The 19,335-nt window shown below is 35.8% G+C and overlaps 2 protein-coding genes across 2 annotated transcripts; one reads left to right on the forward strand and one right to left on the reverse strand.

Moving 5' to 3' along the window:
* Positions 1 to 63: 63 nt before the first annotated feature.
* On the reverse strand, positions 64 to 3,537 carry LOC140865644 (uncharacterized). Its single transcript, XM_073270361.1, has 9 exons — positions 2,991 to 3,537; positions 2,755 to 2,899; positions 2,367 to 2,535; positions 2,022 to 2,280; positions 1,734 to 1,822; positions 1,414 to 1,596; positions 1,226 to 1,311; positions 907 to 991; positions 64 to 668 (listed from the first exon to the last, which is right to left on the reverse strand). The coding sequence occupies exons 1-9, from the start codon at positions 3,178 to 3,180 to the stop codon at positions 534 to 536; spliced, it is 1,341 nt and encodes a 446-aa protein (XP_073126462.1). The 5' UTR covers positions 3,181 to 3,537; the 3' UTR covers positions 64 to 533.
* A 3,790-nt stretch (positions 3,538 to 7,327) lies between these two features.
* Positions 7,328 to 9,900, forward strand: LOC140864943 (BTB/POZ domain-containing protein SR1IP1). Its single transcript, XM_073269383.1, has 5 exons — positions 7,328 to 7,546; positions 7,639 to 7,708; positions 7,865 to 8,482; positions 8,564 to 9,103; positions 9,189 to 9,900. The coding sequence occupies exons 1-5, from the start codon at positions 7,440 to 7,442 to the stop codon at positions 9,747 to 9,749; spliced, it is 1,896 nt and encodes a 631-aa protein (XP_073125484.1). The 5' UTR covers positions 7,328 to 7,439; the 3' UTR covers positions 9,750 to 9,900.
* The last annotated feature ends 9,435 nt before the right edge of the window (positions 9,901 to 19,335 follow it).

The raw sequence follows: 19,335 nt of genomic DNA on the forward strand, positions 1-19,335 counted from the left end.
CTAAAAATCTGGAAATTTTGGCACGCAGTATATATGATTCAATCCTGCACTAGCAGATCATGAATTTTGATAACAATGATAAGAACCTATTAGCAAAATATATGATTTTCTTTTTATTTTAGAAATAAAGATAACTTTAAAATAATTATCATCTGACGCACTGGACTTCCTAAAAAATGCCGGTCGTTGCTCTATCTCAATTTCCAGGCACCCCATCTATCATGCATTAGAGACCTACAAAACTGGATCAACTCCGACAACAGGATTAGCCACCATATGCACTTCCCTATATCGATGTTGCCGAGGCAAAAGACAGCGAAACCAAATTTGCAGACATAATTCTGCTCAAGTTTCATATCCCAAAAAACTTCTATAGTTGATGATTCCGTCCACTTTCCTTTTCATGTGGCACCAGCTAGTACGCTTCATGCAGCCACTCACATCGACTTCTTGAGATCGATGACTCAAGGTAATAGAGTTCCTGTCTCAGAGACTTGATCGATATAAAACACTTCAGACAAGATTTGTGTAGATCACAAGTGATGCCTACTCTGGTGAAGCTGTTTTCCCCATTTTTTAAGCCCATACATGCAACCAGCAGCGGAGAACAGCCCCAGAGCCGCCAATGCAGTGAGAGTCGAATTCCCAATACATTGATAGTAACCTCTCTGCAAGATAAACAAAATTCGAATAATTTTAATCACACTCTCAGTTCCCATGTGATTGATTCTCTACAATCATCTTTTCAAGCCTTCTTTTATTTATTTAGAACAGTCCTGTTTCTTGGTTAAGAAATTTCAAGATGGAGACATGTACTCAAAAGCAAAAACAAAGGTTAAAATAACACAATTTGTAGCTCCGTAATTATTTATATTTTTAAAGCAGCGTGATGGTCAAAGAGTGTACCAGCATCAGGAAAACCAAGAGTGCCGCACTTGGGGGTGCGAGTGACAGGGTCATCATTCCTCCACGAACTTCATTCGGCACATACCTATGAATTGTATTGAAAGGTGAATTAGGATGCAAGTAACTAAATTAAGTCATGGTGTCTAACGCTCAAACTACATGCTCATCATATCATATCATATAAGTAAAATGCAGGAGTAAAGTTTACAAACCATTGGAATTCAAAATAGCAGCAATCATCCACACCATAATGAATCAATGATCCTCAAAAAGCCAGAACTTGTGACTAAAAAAGAGCACAAAAGCAATAACAGCTTACATGGTTCTCAATCTTGCAAGAGATGGCAGCACCAGGCCCATGCAAACATGAAATATGCAAAATAGTTTCACAAGAAGACCAATTTCCTGAAAATATTTACATATCAATGGTATTATCAAAACAGGAAATTGGAATTTATGAAGCTCAATTGGTCCCACAGATTAATAAATTATCGAAGAGTTCCATACCTGATAATCATAGGCAACAATAGACAAAGCGGTGCCCATTATAATAAAAACATATACTAGATATTCCTCTGTACGAATTGCTAACGATCCTGGTAAAAACCATTGAAATCCAGTGCTACCGAGCATCTTAGAACCCAACATACAAGGATATATCAAACCCAATGATACTTCTCTCCCATCAGCCTACAACAGTGACAAGTTACAAATTTTTTCAGGTAAATCAAGAGGAGGGTTACTCAAAGATTCAAAAAATAATAATAAAAATAATAATTGAACTAACAGAGAAAAATATCTTCCATCAGTTGCGCTCAAGATCTTACCACTACAGTTGGAGCCCAAAGAATCCAAAATGCTGTAACAGAGAAGTGAACAGAAGCTTGCGCCAATGATAATAGCCATATTCTCTTATCTAGAAAATGAAAATCTAAATTAGTTTACTCGAAGATTTGAACAGTTTTAGAAAACTAAATCTACACAAATGTCGTGGCAAACAATGGTACTGACTTCTTGATCTAGTTATTTTGCAAGTAACTTGTGTGCAAAAGTACTAAACACAATATATCAAAAACTGGTGTTTTGGATATCAATCAACTAAGTCAGAAAATTACCACAGAGAACGTGCCTATGAAACACAATACTATAATCCTTGAAGAGTGTTCTTTTAGGAGCTTCTTTCCAGCCTCGAGTGACAAAGATAATTGCAGCAACCACCAAAAACATAGCTACTTTCCACATCGATTGAAAGTTTTTACTGACATCGCCATCAATCAGATAATTTCCAAGCACTTGACTGCCAATGAAAGATGCAGATTCAAAGAACGTCATCAACCAAAACATATGATTCAACGAATCTTGCCTCTGACCGAGCTGCAAATCATACAATGCCAAAGATAACTGTCATTGCTAATCCAACCACCTGTATTTGCTTAGCTAAGACAATTTTTATGGCTAACCTTGTCATGCTCGACTACCATCCATGTCTCAAAAGAAAAGGAAAATATTGAAGAGGCCAGTGAGAGACAAATGCTTGCCAACCAAATCGCAGGAGTTCCATTGATCATCTTCCATATGCTCACAAAAAGGTGCAGCATGTAAAACAATAAGCATAGTTTCTTATGACCCCTGCACGTAAAAGATCTTCTTAACAATCTTCCAAATAACAGAGCGGAACCAGCTTGGGGAGCGGGAGCAAGGCGCCAAGGACAACACATAAGTTCTTTCAATTAGCTCAAACTAAATTAATAATCCAACAGATAGAGATCGACCAAAACAACATGTTTCCACATTCTAACAGAATCAATCTAAAATAGCACAATCATTTGTTAACGAAAGTACACTTACACTATATCAGAAATAACTCCAAGAAAACTCCCGATAAACAGAGAGACCGCACATCCAACACATAACGAAACCAGCATTTGTTCTTTATTCAATCCGTAATAGGTCAATTCGTACTCTCCAAACACAGCCCACAAACCCTCCATCACTATCACGCAAAATCCAAAATCAGCAAGCAAGAAAGACTTAGATTCAAAACCCACAAAAATAATATCTTAAAAGATACAAAATTAAAATACCAGAGGAAAGTGAGTAGAGCAGAAGAAAGTCTCGCTGAAAACGAAGAAAGGAAACGGGAGGCGCGTGATCGAAGACATTTGACGCAGTTCTCGCCGGATAAAGGAATATCGAGAAGAAGCTGGAGATGAATAAAAATACATATACAGCTTTGTTTGGCTCCCAGATTTCGGACTCGATTACAACTCCCATTACTGAGAGAGAGCACTTTAATGCTGAAATATAACAGAGTAAGATCAAAGATTTCACTTTGGACTGATATCGTCCGGATCCTTCAACACACCGGCGACAATCATGGTAATACCAGCAAAAACAAAAGCAAAGACTCCACTTTAATGGAAATTGTTCGGATACTTCAAATCCCAGAAGGGAATCATGCAAAATTTACATCAAATAAATTATTCCAGACGCGATGGTAGATTTTAGTAGCTTGTATGGTTTGATTTGAGAAGTGTGGACTGGTCCCTGGAATCCGTACGGAAAACCTAATTGATTTTGCTTTGGCCCAACGGTTTTTTGATGTGAAACGATTACATTAATGACCCAACCCAATCAAAGATCCCGCTCTTAAAGTTGTTTGTGTGAATTTATAGGCTCAGTCGATTCTAGCGTATTATCTTATGTTACATCTGACTGTTCTATCTTTGATGCACGTAACATGTTCATATGTACAAAAAATCTGAGTCATTGGGATAAGATCAACAAAACCGAATTGATAAATAACATTTTTTTTTAATCTACTTTTTATGAAAAGAAAATACATTTTAAATTATGACAAGTATAATATATAGAACCAAAGATTTATTTTTTCATGGTCAAATAAGTATATACATGTATAATACTAGTGGATACACACCTAGATAATATATGCTGCAAATACATTGTGTATCAAATGTAATACATTTAATACCAAATATATAAATATATATATATATATATATATATATATATATATATATAATCTCAACATGTTATTTGAGAAAATATAAATATACCTCTTTTGCATAAATTTAAAGACGAACCCCTATTAGTCTATTACTACTAGATAGGTTGTATCAAATCATCAAGTAGTTAGTATTGACTTGGAAAGTTGAATATAAAATACATTTTCAGGGCATCTTCAACCATTCTATATTTATCTCCAAAATAGAGAATGGAAACCCTCCAACCATTCTCCATTTACACTCTCTATTTTAGAGAGTTCTATAGTGATTCTCCAAATATATATATGAAAAATCACTATAGCAATGAAGAATAGTTTTGAATTTTTTTGCTATTTTTATTTTGATTTTTTGTTTCATTTCGATATATATTTTTATTTTTGTCATTTTTTTTCTTTAAATTTAATGGTGTTTTGGTATTTTTAATTGATTTGAAGTTTTCTCTATTTTTTATTTATTTATCGTAACACTATTTGGGGAAAAAAACAAAGAAAAATAACGAAAATACAAAAAAAAATACATTGCGTATTTTATTATGAACACAGATCGAATTAATTTAACTTGAGATGAATTAAACATGCGAGCAGCGAGTACATTAGAACATAGAAAATTGAACAAAATAAATGCATTATTTTTAAAAGTTGAGTCACATTTAATTGAGTTATGTTTTATAATACATTACGTAATTATTTATTTATATATTTTTGATGGTTGAGAATGAAAAAATAGAAAATAGAGAATTTTATAACATTTAGAAAATGTGTTGGAGAAGATTTTTAAAATAAAAAATATAAATCTTTATTTTAGAAGATACATAATAGAAAAATAGAAAATTGGATTAGAGATGCCCGTAGTAATATGAGTTTGAGAAACAAATTAAATAGAGAATGCTACATGAACATTGAAGATTACACATTGATTTGTATATCAGTTTTGAAATTATAAAATTATCTATGTACTTTATTTCAAATAAACTATTTCAAAATGTATTTAAAATAATTTTATAATTTTTAACATAATGTGTAACCCTCTACGTACATATATCATTTTCAACAAAAATTATTTGATGGGTACAAACTATGGAAAATGATGAGTAAGCTTATATATATATATCTTTCGGTCGTGGTGAAACAGAAAAAAAAAATATGATTTAGGTAAAATATTTGTAAGATGATAGTGAAGAGGAATAGTAGAAAGTTTATATCTAAACTTTCGTAGCAAAGTCTATATTACTCATGGAGAATTACACATCATCATTTTAAAAATAATTGGATTACATAATTGTCCTACATATATTCATGGGAGACTAATTCCTAATTTTGAAATCCAATAGTTAAAATTTTGCTAACATAGAAAAAAAAAACTTGTTCCAAATATAAGGCGTCAAGTGTCGTTGATTACTGCTGATCGATGTTTAACAACTTGATGTTTGTGTCATTTCAATTTCAATCTTCACTTTCCCTCTTATCTAATATTTTTTTAGCTCTATGCTATTGTCATTTCAAAACAATCACCCTAAATAGATTTTCATTTTTCTAAACCCATCAAAATTCCACCAAATAGGAAACCTTTTTGATTGCCAATTTGAAGAAGAACATGAATTGAGGTATAAGTGCAATCGAACATCGATACAAATGTTTAGCTGAGCGAGCGCCACAATTAAAGAACTATGTTTTAAATAGTGTTATATATTAAAATATATATATATATATATATATATATAACCTACTCAAAATTTTTTAAGGTTTGTAAAAAAAAAAAAAAAAGAAAAACCCCACTTCACAAAATCTCATCCCTAAAACTAGATATGTCAATTCGCCCGACCCGCCATTAAAAAATGGCGGGTTGGGTTGAAGAATTGGCATCTCGTTTAGGGGCGGGCCTAGACGGGCTGTCTCGTTTGGGCCGCGAGCCAAGGCGAGATGGGGCGGGGAGGCCCGCCAATTTTTTTTTTTTCACAATTTTTTAAATTTATATTATAATTAATATTTTAAATATTTTATGTATGATTGATAAATTTTGAACAATTTATATTATTTGAAATATTTTATATATGATTATAAGTTCTAAATGACTTATATAATGTTTAATTGATTAATTTTAAAAATTTATATTATTTAAAATGATTTATTTATTTTGAATGCGTTATTAAATTTGTATTTCATTTATAATTGTTTATATATGATTTTTTAAATTTTATTTTATTTTTTAAAAAAAAATTTGAATTTTTTTATTTTTTGGCGGGTTGGCCCGCCCAATCCATGAAGGGTTGAGTTGGGTTGGGATATTCCCAACCCGCCATCAATTCGGGCCGACTCGCCCCTCCCTGTCTGATGGCGGGTCGGGGCGGGTCGGTCCGAATTGACATGTCTACCTAAAACAACCATAAAATAAATAGAAAGGTGGAATGAAACCATTGAAGATTTGTACAATTGAAAATGTCACTATTTGGAAGTCGTTTTTCGATTACGGGCCAAGGGCTTAAGATATTTTAATTTTCAATTCCCTTTTTTTTTTGTCTGTTTTCAAAGAAGAGTTAGTTTTGTAAAGATTGGATGGCATTTATTCAAATCTAATCCAAATCCGAAAATAAAAAATTAAAACAAAGCATGAAAATTGAATTTCTGGAAAATGAACGACCACTCACTCAACATGGCAGGGAACCCTTCGGATATAAGAGAAAATTGGAGCTCATCATTTATAATTATAATTACTATCAACCAAGCACATTGAAGCAACTCTTGGTGTTATGCTACAATGATGGTTAGAAAGGGAAATCGAAAAAAAATATGAAATCTTTCTTTGTAATGAATTAGTAAATAAAATAGAAGAGGAAAAAGTTTTAAAAAGAAATATTCTCGAATTTTTATGCGTAGAATAGATGAAACACCAATAATATTTAGGAAATTATTTATCCTTGAATTAGTAACATTTATCCACTTACTCATTATAATTACTAGTTATTGAAGCATAAGTATTGCATGTGCAAAAATTAACGATAAAATCGAAGCGTTGAGATTTGAGTCGATGGGTATTTTATATATGTGAAATTGAAAATAGACATCATTGTTTAATTTGAATGAAAAATTGAATAAGTAGCTAGGGGGAGATTTAATTAAATTTTTTGCATATCCATATTTAGATTTAATTTTTGCCTTTAGAAATATAAAAAATATGGATTTTTTTGAAGTTTTTTTTTTAAAAAAATCATCAAATCAAAAGTAACTCTATGATATTTAACTTTAATTAAAAGTATAGATTACTTCTTTTATTTTATAAAAAAAAAATATACTTCAAAATATATAATTTTAATATTTTTAGAATTATTTGTTTATCATATGTTGAATACAAGTGAGAGAACTGTTGAGAAAGAAAAGGACACGGTTATCAGTTATTTCTTATCCATATCCAGGAACGAAGGGGAAACCGATTCGCTGTACTTTCGCCCTTCGATTTAATGCAGCGAAGTGAAATCCCCATAAAATAAAATAAAAATATTTAAATATCAACATGCTGTATCTTGACCACAGGCACCACACTGCACAATCCAATGATGCAATCATTTCTTCCAAGAAAAACCATCGCCTTTCTGCTACCATGAAGAGGACTAGCGAATGGTCTACTTCATTTCTTCTTCCTAAATCTTTTCTGTGTTCTTGATTTTGGGAGTGTAACAAGAATCTGAGCTTTTTGTTTTGAAATTCAACAGGGTTTTTTCCCAGGAGATTCCTACCGACGTTACTGTTATCGCTGGAGGAACCTCCTTCTCACTGCACAAGGTAGCTAGATTATGTTATAAGAGAGAAAATATATGCTAGGAATTCACCTATTTCTTGAATTATTTCAGTTGGGTTTTTGTTATTCAACTTCATTTTTGGTTAAATTTCATGGCTAAGAATTGAGGGAATTTGATTTATATATGTTGAAACGTACAGTTTCCTTTGGTGTCGAAAAGTGGATACATAAGGAAGCTGGTTTCGGAATCCCTAGATGCTGATCTTTCTATCATCGAACTCCCCGATATCCCCGGAGAAGCGGACGCATTCGAGCTTGCAGCAAAATTTTGCTATGGAGTCAACTTCGAAATCAGTACAGAGAACATAGCGATGCTAAGATGCGTGGCCGAGTTTCTTGAAATGTCGGACGATTACGCTGTCGGAAACTTAATCGGAAGAACCGAAGCGTACATAAATGAAGTAGCACTAACAAATCTCGCGGGGGCAGTGTTCATACTACATTCTTGTGAAAATCTTTTTCCCATTGCGGAAAATGTTAATCTGGTGAGTCGATGCATCGATACGATAGCCTTTGTTGCTTGTAGAGATAGCCAATTTGCTGCGCCTGTGGAGCCCAAAAGCGGAGAGTTACACGACTTTGTTTCGCATAATTTCCCCGTCTCGAAGCCTATTGTGGATTGGTGGGCTGAGGATTTGACACTGCTTCGAATCGATCTGTTTCAACGGGTTATTGTTAAGATGATATCGAGAGGATTCAAGAAACATGCACTTGGTCCTATACTAATGCTTTATGCTCAGAAATCTCTTCGAGGTTTGGTGAGGTCTTGCTCCTTGAATTTGTTTATTATACAACACACCGAGTCTCGCTAATGTGGCAAACTTTTCTGAACATTCCAGGAGTTATTCGCGAAAAGTCGAAAGAAGATCGATACAAAACAACAGCACGAGAAAAGGGTCGTTTTAGAAATGATGGTTGGTCTTCTTCCAAGAGAGAAGAACTCAATGCCTGTTAGCTTCCTGTCGATGCTTCTTCGAGCTGCAATATGTTTGGACACGACGTTTGCTTGCCGGCTTGACTTGGAGAAGATGATGGGTTCTCAACTGGGACAAGCTGTGATAGATGATTTATTGATTCCTTCATATTCTTTAACAGGAGACACATTGTTCGACGTGGAGACCATACAGCGAATCGCCACGAATTTCTTCGAAAGCAGAATGGAGCTAAACAGAGTGGGATATGATGCGGACCAATGTCACATTTCCCATTCATCGAATGAGATGGAGAATGTGACAAGATTAATGGAGAATTACCTTGCAGAAATTGCTTCTGATCATAACTTATCCGTCCCCAGGTTCCTCGACTTCGCGGAACTTATCCCTGAACAATACAGAGTAACTGATGATGGAATGTACAGAGCCATCGACATATACTTGAAGGTTGGTTTATTCTATGGAAATTAAATAATTTTCAAGTCTTATACATGCATAATGCTTTTTTTATCTGCACAATTCCATTGTATAGGCGCATTCGGCTTTAAGCGACATGGAGAAGAAGAAGATTTGCAGTTTAATGGACTGTCAAAAGCTATCTCGTGAAGCTTGTGCGCACGCAGCTCAAAACGACAGGCTTCCGGTGCAAACAGTCGTTCAAGTTCTTTACCACGAGCAGCAGCGCCTCGGGGAGGTGGTGGATGGCGGACTCCACGAATCGCCCCCGGCTCTTAAACCACCTAAAACCCCGGAACCGATGGAAATTCACGCGATTCCAGATGAAGACTCGATCACAACTCTACAAAGGGAAAATGAGGACCTGAGATTGGAGCTGATGAAGATGAAAATGAGATTGAAAGACATGGAAAATCCTTCGGTTAGAATACCTGCAGCTGGTGATCATCATCATGCTCGTCCTAATTCGGTCATGTCGCGCACAATGTCCATTTCGGAGAAGCCTCTTCCGGCCCGGAAGTCATTGTTAAGCTCCATGTCGAGGAAACTTGGCAGGTTCATTAGGCCTGAGGGGAACACGCCGGGTTCCAAAGGCAGAGTGAAAGCAGGGAAAGACAGGCGCCACTCTATTTCGTGACACTCTTGAGATCTTGGTCATTTTTGTTGGGTTAAAAAAATTAAAATTGCATTTTAGATTCATGCATGTAGCTCCTATTTTTTATTTTTAAAACTGAAAAATTGTATGTATTTGTTTCTATAACAAATTTTTTGAAAGTATATATGCATTATAGTTTTCCTCAATTTCTAACTAAAAATATATGTATTTTTTTAAAACACAAAAACTACGGTCTCACAAGTGTGATACAGATTTCCTATTTGATCCGAACCATGAAAAAATATTAATTTTCATATAAAAAAATATTACTTTTTAATGTAAATATAGGTCGTGTCGATCCATTTCACATATATAAATATGTGAGACCGTCTTAGAAAAGATCTATTTTTTTTTAATAAAAAAAAACTTTCAATGGATAGTTTTAGATATTAATTCTCATAAAATAAAACCTTTCTATGAGTAATTGAAATAAAAATCAGGGAAAAAAAAAAACATCCTCCTTGAACAAACAAAGTAGACCCTAAAGCACGATTTATGATTTTACAATTGAATTAGATATATTGTTCAAAACATTTTTTGGTCCCTATATTTCAACTTCTGCGTATCATTAAGGACGAAATTTTGAGTTCGAAACTCAATTGTGATAATCTCTAACTCAAAAAAAAATAAAAAAATAGTCCTCTTTAGGCGTTAAAGTTAACGGGAGAGGGAGATTGGGGGATTTCATAATTTCTCACCCTCTTTCAACTGTTTTTCTTCTCAAACTCAAACATTCAGTTTGTTGATTAGGGCTACTTTTGTACAGAACATACCTTCTATTTTATTTTATTTTTTGGGTGAATTGGTGTTCAGTCCCTAAATCCAAAAGCAAATTAAGAATCAGTCGCTTGTCAGAAAAAATTTGTTTGCACTCCCTGGACCCACATTATTTTTCTCGGATAAAATTAAGTACAAAACATTGAAAATATGGTACAAATACAAGATATTTGAGAACTAATTGTTCAAGATCGAGTACAAAAAATACAATTTTGAGTATAAAATCTAAACATCTTTATTAATGTGAACTTGCAACATGTGTTTGAGTACTCAAAAATCATATATTTGTACCAGATCTAACACATTGGGTACTCAAAAATCATATATGCGTATCATATTTTCAATGTTTTGTACCGATTTTCATCCAAATAAGATAAATGTGTTATTAATATCAATATTTTTTAGTACTCAAAAATCATATATTTATACTAGATCTAACACATTTGATACTCAAATATCATGTATTTGTACCATATTTTTCATGTTTTGTACCAAATTTCATCCGAAACAAAACATGTGGGCCCAGGAAGTTTAAACAAAATTTTTTTCTGACAGGGACTGATTATCAATTTAAGTTTAGATTTGAGGACTGAATTATAAATTACCGTTATTTTTTTGACAGCTGGAAACTTTTATTTATCTTTCTCCTACAGCTTTCTTACGAGGGTCCTAGCTTGCTTCTCACAAATGATATAAGAAGGATCTAGGGGAACTTGATTCTATTTTTCAATGATTCATATTATTGAAATATATTGTATATTTATTGTATATTTTGTTTCCTCTTATCTTGTAATCTTTTATTCTTTGTAATCTTTATATTTCTTTAGTCTTTATTGTTGTATATAAAAACATCATATGTAATCATCTTTGAGATATATAAAAATATTATTCTCTCATTAGTTTCTACATGGTATCAAGAGCCCACGGCCTACGCCAATAAACGCTAACACTAGCCTCCAACCGCCGCCGCTATCCCGTCACCGGAAAATTTTTCTTTTTTTTCCGATAGACTCTATGGCTACCACCGGCACTGTTTCTTCTCCAATTTCCTTCAATGTTGCTGCCCACGCGCCCTTGAAGCTTACTTCTTCGAACTACCTCTCTTGGCGATTGCAGTTCACGACCCTCCTCACAGGTCATGATCTCCTTGGCTTTATTGATGGTTCTCATCCTTGTCCGGCCAAGACCATCACCACCGTCGCCACGGCCACCGCCGCCGCCACTCACTCTCTAAATCCTGAGTATATCTTCTGGATCCGCCAAGACCAATTGATCCTAAATATCATCATTGGATCGTTGTCTCCTTCATTGATTTCGTTTATTGCAACTGCCACCACCTCTGCTGTCGCCTGGAACACTCTTGCCCTCACCTATGGCAAACCCTCTCGTGGTCGCATCACTAAACTCAAGACATAACTTCGAAATACAGTAAAGGGCTCTCAATTATTACTGAATTTATGCAGTTCATCAAATCCAAAGCTGATGAACTCGCTCTCATGAATGCATCTCTTGATATTGAGGACCTTACCATCAAGGTTCTCCATGGTCTGGATGATGATTACAAGGAACTCGCCAATGCCATCCAGGCGCGGGACACTGCAATCTCGTTTGAGGAGTCACATGAAAAACTACTCAATCATGAAGTTCATCTTACTGCTCGCTGGGATGCTACCGTTTCCCTTCCAGCCACGACACTATCCTCCGCCCACTCTAATGGCTCCTACCGCCGTCCATTGTCCGCCGCCGTCCCATAACCCCCTGTCGTCAGCCGCCATCCTGGCTTCTTGCCCTCTTGGCCGCCGTCGAATCCCAACCAGTCGGCGTTGGGTCAGCATGCACCTCGCCCGTATCTCGGGCGCTGCCAGCTCTGTAGTCGTCAGGGCCACTCTGCCCATCGCTGTTCGGATATTCAGTATCTGCCAGCTTCTGCACCTACGCATGCGCCTCACCCTGGCCCATCTGCCTCCCATGTTGCTGCCTACACGCTTACCCCATCCTCTTCATCTGACTGGATCCTTGATTCTGGTGCCACTCACCATGTGACATCTGATCTTGCCAATCTCTCCATGCATGCTCCCTATGTTGGCTCTGATGGTGTTGTTGTTGGTGATGATGTTGGCCTTCCCATCACTCACACAGGTTGTCTCTTACCGCCCTCCGCTTCGTGCTCCCTGAAGTTCCAACATGCCCTTTGTGTTCCCTCCATTAATAAACAACTTTTATCTGTCTCTTAACTTTGCAAATCTAATGATGTTGTTGTTGTTTTCTCTTCTACTGCCTTTCAGGTTAAGGATCCTCAAACCGGGGCCATTCTCCATCAGGGTCCACTTAAAGGCGGTGTTTACTCCTGGTCTGCATCCACTCCTTCTCCACCACTGGCATTATCGTCCTCTGTCGTGTCCTTGCCTGTCTGGCACAGCCGTCTTGGTCACCCGTCTGATCGAGTCTTACGTCAGTTAGTTGTGTCTAAGTCATTATCATCTTTTAGTTCTCCTTTGCGTCAATTTAATTGTAATTCCCGCCAGTGCAATAAAAGTCATAAATTACCCTTTCATGACTCATCTTTTTCTTCGCAATTTCCGCTTGATTTAATTTTTTCTGATGTTTGGACTTTGCTAGTTCTTTCCTGCGATGGTTATAAATACTATGTTATATTTTTTGACTATTACAGTAAATATATATGACTTTATCCCATAAAACAAAAATCGAATGTTATTTCTGTATTTCGATGTTTTAAATATCTCGTCGAAAAACGGTTTAATCGTCCTATTATCACCTTATACACTGACAATGGTGGTGAATTCCTGGCCCTCAAAGAATTTCTTGGTTTGCACGGTATTTCTCACCTAACTACACTCCCTCACACTCCTGAGCATAATGGCTACTCCAAACGTCGTCACTGTCATATTGTCGAAACAGGTCTTGCCCTCCTTCACCATGCGTCGGTACCTACTCGATTCTGGCCGTATGTCTTTGCCACTGCCGTTTATTTCATTAATAGGCTACCTAAACGCAACCTTTCTTACAAATCCTCTTTTGAATGCCTTTTCTCTGCTTCTCCTAATCTTTCCAAGCTCCGTATCTTTGAGTGTCTGTGCTATCCTTGGCTTCGCCCTTACGCCCCGCATAAGCTCTCCCACCGCTCTTCTCCATGTGTCTTCCTTGGTTACTCTCTTACCCAGAGTGCCTATCTGTGTCTTGAACCTTCCTCTAGCAGAATCTTTGTCTCGCGTCATGTTGTTTTTGTTGAGTTTGAGTATCCTTAACGTCCTAGAACTACTACTGATTTTTTTTAACTCTCTAACTATAAAATACTGAATATAAATATATATATGCTCATACATATATATATCATACTTAAAAATAACTTTACTTAATTTAAAATACATGTACACAATAAATACAATAAAAGTACACGCATGCAATTAAATATTTAAAATTAATTACTAAATATTCATTTATAAAAATTCCATAACGAAATTTCTAAATAATAATTCTACACCAAAATCCATGCAAACATTAAAATAAATAATTAAATCTAACATCCATGCATATACTAAAAATCTAAAGTACTAAAACATGTGCGGAAATAAGTGTTCTAAATCTCAACGTAAAAATAATCATAGAGCAATGGTCACGGGTTCTAGCCGCCTGGAAACTCATACGCCATCACCGCCAGTCGGGAACACATTATACTCATTGACATTTTGCTCACCTGTACCATTTAAATCTAGTGAGCCTAGAGGCTCAGTACGTTCTATCCTTATATAACAAAATGAAACCACATGCAGGCATACATCATATAAAATACGTGCATAATAATTATACGTGCATGATCTTTAAATAATATGCATATAAACATGAAATAAAAATTATACTGCTTAATTATCATGCTATAACATATATCATCATACTTAATAAATCTCATAAAATGACTTATCATGAATTATTAGTTCTCAACAGGTCGTATCCATGTCGGTGACCTCATACTAAGTGATTGATCAATTTTAAAACCAACGTATGCGGCGGTGGAGTTTCCACCTCTGTGCTGCCACTTCACCAGCCGTCTCAGCTGGATCCATAAGTTCATCATACATAAATATCATTAGGAAGGTCACCGGGCCCAGGTATCTCGGCCTCCATCCACATCACTTTTCACCTTCACTTCAACTTCCATAAAAATTATATTTTTCTTAACATGCATTTAAACTTATCATAAAAATTCTTACATGATGTATGAACTTGAAAATTCTCACTTATTTCTTTATTTTCATGAAAATTTTCCCGTAAATATATATTTAATTTATTTTCTTAAAAAATCATACTTATATAACTAATAAAATACATGCATGAAGTAAATATATATTTATTGACCCTTTTATTTTTCCAAGAACTTGTTCGAGCTGTTGACCACTTAACTTAAACCCATAAATTTCTAGACTGACTCAAAAATCCAAAAGTCCAGCCTGACCTGACCCATTAAGTTTCATGGGCCCCCAGCCCCATGAAAAACTAATGGGCTCACTAAAAACCTAATTTAGGCCCATCAACTTATTAACTTAAAGTTAAATTAATAAAATTATTAACTAACCATTAACTTATAAATTAGACCGATAAAATTTCTAAACCCGACACAACTTGGCCCAATAATTCTCATGGATCACACGGCCCATGACAAATTAGTGGGCTCACTTCAATAATTATTAAAGCCCATAAAATTAATTCAATTAATTAATTAGTCAAGCTCAACTCATTAATTAACTACTTAAACTCTTATTTAATTTTAAATAAAAATATCCGAGCCCAACTAATATAACCCAGACCCTGACCAAAATAACTTGACCCATTATATTTTAGACCAGACCCGGACCCAAAAAAACCAAGTCCGACCCGCCAAAACACAAGACACAACAATAGCTTACCTCTCCCTAAACCCAACTCTAGACAGCCCTGAGCGGCTTCAGAAAATCTGATCGTGCTGCCTGCTCAAGCCACCTTTGACCATGAAATCACCGCCCATACTTAGCCAACATCCAGGCGGTTCTAACCCAACAAATTTGAACTTAAACAGAGCTCTGTATAAGGAGAACAAACCAAAACAATCACACTCTAGTTTCTGCTCGCGTGCAGAACGCCTATTCCTTGACATATGCATTGCATTTATGCATTAACCTAGAGATTTCTATGGTTTAGAATATGCTTTTATAAATGCTAGTATGTTATTTTCATTCAAGATTTGAATGAGTTTTTATGCTTAAATGATGTATATGCATGTCGTTTGTACTGAGATTTATTCTCTCCGGAGTTATCCGGCTGTTGATTTGTTTGTATGTGTGCATTGCATCAGGTTGGGGCATGAGCAAGTTAGAGTTGGATTCGATAGCTCGAGAAGAGTCATAACACGTGGTGACTTTGGGTTTTAGCATATGGTGTACCAAATTGTGAACTTAGACAAGATGTTCTTTATTTGGTATATGATGAAGTTATTAGATGTTGTAGTAACTTGAGAATATATATGTTTGTATTTCCTTTGAAAGAATCTAAGTAGATTAAGGATGATGTTTTCATGTTGCAAATGAAGTTATCCTGTTCTTATACAATTGTACAGCATATATAGCATGTTTAGTTGCATTTACATCAGAAAAACATGAAAGATCAGCTCAAGAGCAGAAAGTCAGCAAGCCGGGCAGAGCACAGCTCGCTCGAGCGGCTCCCTAGGCTCGCTCGAGCGAGCCATGTTTGGGTGTCAACCCGAGAGGTGCTTGAGCCACCCTATCTTTTAAAAAAAAAAATGGTGCTTGTTGATGTTCTCGAGTCTTGATTTAATTATCATACTTTGTTGATGATTATTCATTAATTGCCCCTTAAGATGAGATTAACAACCCGAGGTCCCCACAGCTATTGACATTTCTTATTCATCGGACAGAACAGGAGGAACAGTAGGTACAGATGCAGGTGCATCTGTCTCAATAGCAGTAGCAGCAGCAAGTGGAGTTCCTGATTCAATGGACTCACTCTCAGAGGAATCACTTGATGATTTACTTTCAGCGGCAAAAGAAACAGGAATAGCTTCTCCAGACGGTTCCTGGGTACTTGAATTTCCCTTTTTTTGGCGTACAAGCTTGAAGTCTTCATCAGAGCTCTCATCCCCAGAGGTGAATTCAGTGTCCACCAGAGATGGTCTTGATGGTTGTCCTTTTCCACGAAATCATTTGGAGGCGGTGTAATCTTGGTTGTATCCAGCTTGTCTCTTGGATAGGCGAGTTAAGGGTTTCGTGGGAAACACCTTATTCACCGCACTCATGTCTGGTAAATTCTCTACATCGATGGCATTGCCAGGCTCTCCTGGAGCGATGGAGTCCAGAGGCACAGGTTCCTCGGCAACATGAATGATTGCTTGCTCAACCACAGGGTGTGGTGATGTAGGTACCGTGACACCTTCCGCAGCATCTTTCGTATATCCCATCTCAGAACGAATATCATGTGAATCAAAACCTTTTCCTGCCATTAGAATGTGAAAGAGTAAACAAAGAAGAAATTTTAGGCAATGGAAAAACAGGGAGTACAGAGGATACAATGGTGCGAAACAAAGCAAGGAGATAATATCTTTCCTTAAGCAGATAAGCACACAAACATATAAGGCACCAAATCTTTTCCTATTCTAACTCGGATTCTGAGTAGGCCCCAACGGTAACAAAATCTCCAACGGTAACTATGAGGAAAACGATAACAAATCCGATTTAATTTGGCAATAAATCTCTTCGATTTTCTCCGATAATTTCGGCCCAAATATTTCACCAAATATTTCCAAATTTAACTCCTCATCAGAATATAACACCACTGAAACAAAATTCAATCACATTCAAATTCAAAAATTCAGAGGATAGGGAAAAAATCACAAATTTTGTTCGATCAGAATTTTTAACCTTTTGGCTTAGTATATTCACAAATATGCATGCCCTAATTATGTCTAAAAACAGAGTGTGACACAAAAAATAAAATGCAATTTTATGCACAAATAAATGTTGACAAGTGAGGTGTTATCCACGATGTTGGCAACATCTCCCAGCAATAATTTAGGATTCAGAAAAATTATTATATCCAATTCATTATTTTTGCAGAAGTGGTAGTCTGCACACTAAAGGAACGATCTTCAAATGGACCCCTTTAGGTAGCTTTTTCCATTTGCTTCTGATTATCAATCAAATTTGATGATTGATTCAATTCAAGCTTCATCATTTTTTTTTTGTTATTCTGAATTTACAAAGTCACTTTTCACTTGGGACAAGATCATGGAATGCACGAACGTCCCTCCACTACTTCATGACAAAGTCAGAACTCTTCTTTGATTAATCCACATTAAGCTGTAAATTTTTTTGATGAGAATCCTGAGTGAAAACTAGTCAATGGTTACAAAGTATCAACCAAATCACAAAACAGAATGAATGCATGAATGCAGTATGCCTAGAATCTTAAAAATGCACATGCATGAAAAGGTTTTGTCACAGGGTGTTGGCAACACTCCTGACAACATCTAAGTTCTGTTTATAATGCACACATACTGAGAGACTTCCTTAGATTGAAAAATATCTCGAAATCCAAAGCTTTTGTGAATATATCAGCTAATTGGTTATTAGTTCCAACAAACTCAATTAAGATCATGCTTTTCTCGACCAAATCTCGAATAAAGTGATGTCTAATGTCAATGTGTTTGGTTCGAGAGTGTTGTACTGGATTTTTGGATATATCAATGACACTTGAATTATCACAGTACACAATAGGAGTATCACTCTTAACACCATAATCATTTAGCATTTGATTCATCCAAAGGAGTTGTGAACAGCAACTACCAACAGCAACATACTCAGACTCGATAGTAGACAGTGAGACACAATTTTGTTTCTTACTATACCAAGATATTAAGTTATTTCCCAAGTAGAAACATCCTCCCAAAGTGCTCTTTCTCTCATCGAAATCCCCAGCCCAATCAGCATCACTAAATCCTACCAAATTAGAATTGGTTTCTTTAGTGTACCACAAACCCAAATTCAAAGTTCTAGCCACATATTTCAGTATACGTTTTACGGCCTTCAAGTGAGTAATTTTTGGGTTAGACTGGTATCTAGCACACAGACAAACACTATACATGATATCAGGTCTAGTAGCACTTAAATATAAAAGACTACCAATCATGCTTCTTTAGAGGGTGTTGTCAACACCTTCGGCAACATCCTCCCTAGACAGTTTTTCATTAGACCCCATAGGTGTGCGCATGTGTTTAGTGTTGTCATTCAGAAACTTCTTTACAAGATTTTTAGCATACTTGTTTTGACACAAAAATATACCATCATGCATTTGTTTCACTTGCAAGCCCAAGAAATATGTTAACTCACCAACCATGCTCATCTCAAATGTAGACGACATGCACTTCACAAAATCATCAACAAGTTTATCATTTGAAGCACAAAAAATTATATCATCCACATAAATTTGGCAAATTAATATATTACCTTGAGACTTTTGCACAAACAAAGTCTTATCAACTTCACCTCTTTTGAAGCCAATATTGAGCAAGTACTCAGTAAGTCTCCCATACCATGCACGTGGTGCTTGCTTCAATCCATACAATGCCTTTTTTAACTTATACACATAATCAATATGATTTGGATCCTCAAACCCTTTAGGTTGTTTCACGTAGACTTCTTCATTTAGGATCCCATTCAAAAAAGGCACTTTTTACATCCATTAAGCTTCATTCCCATGTTACATGAAATAGTAAGCAAAAGTCGGA

This window comes from Henckelia pumila, chromosome 4 (assembly GCF_033568475.1).
Source record: "Henckelia pumila isolate YLH828 chromosome 4, ASM3356847v2, whole genome shotgun sequence".
Classification (NCBI taxonomy): Eukaryota; Viridiplantae; Streptophyta; class Magnoliopsida; order Lamiales; family Gesneriaceae; genus Henckelia; species Henckelia pumila.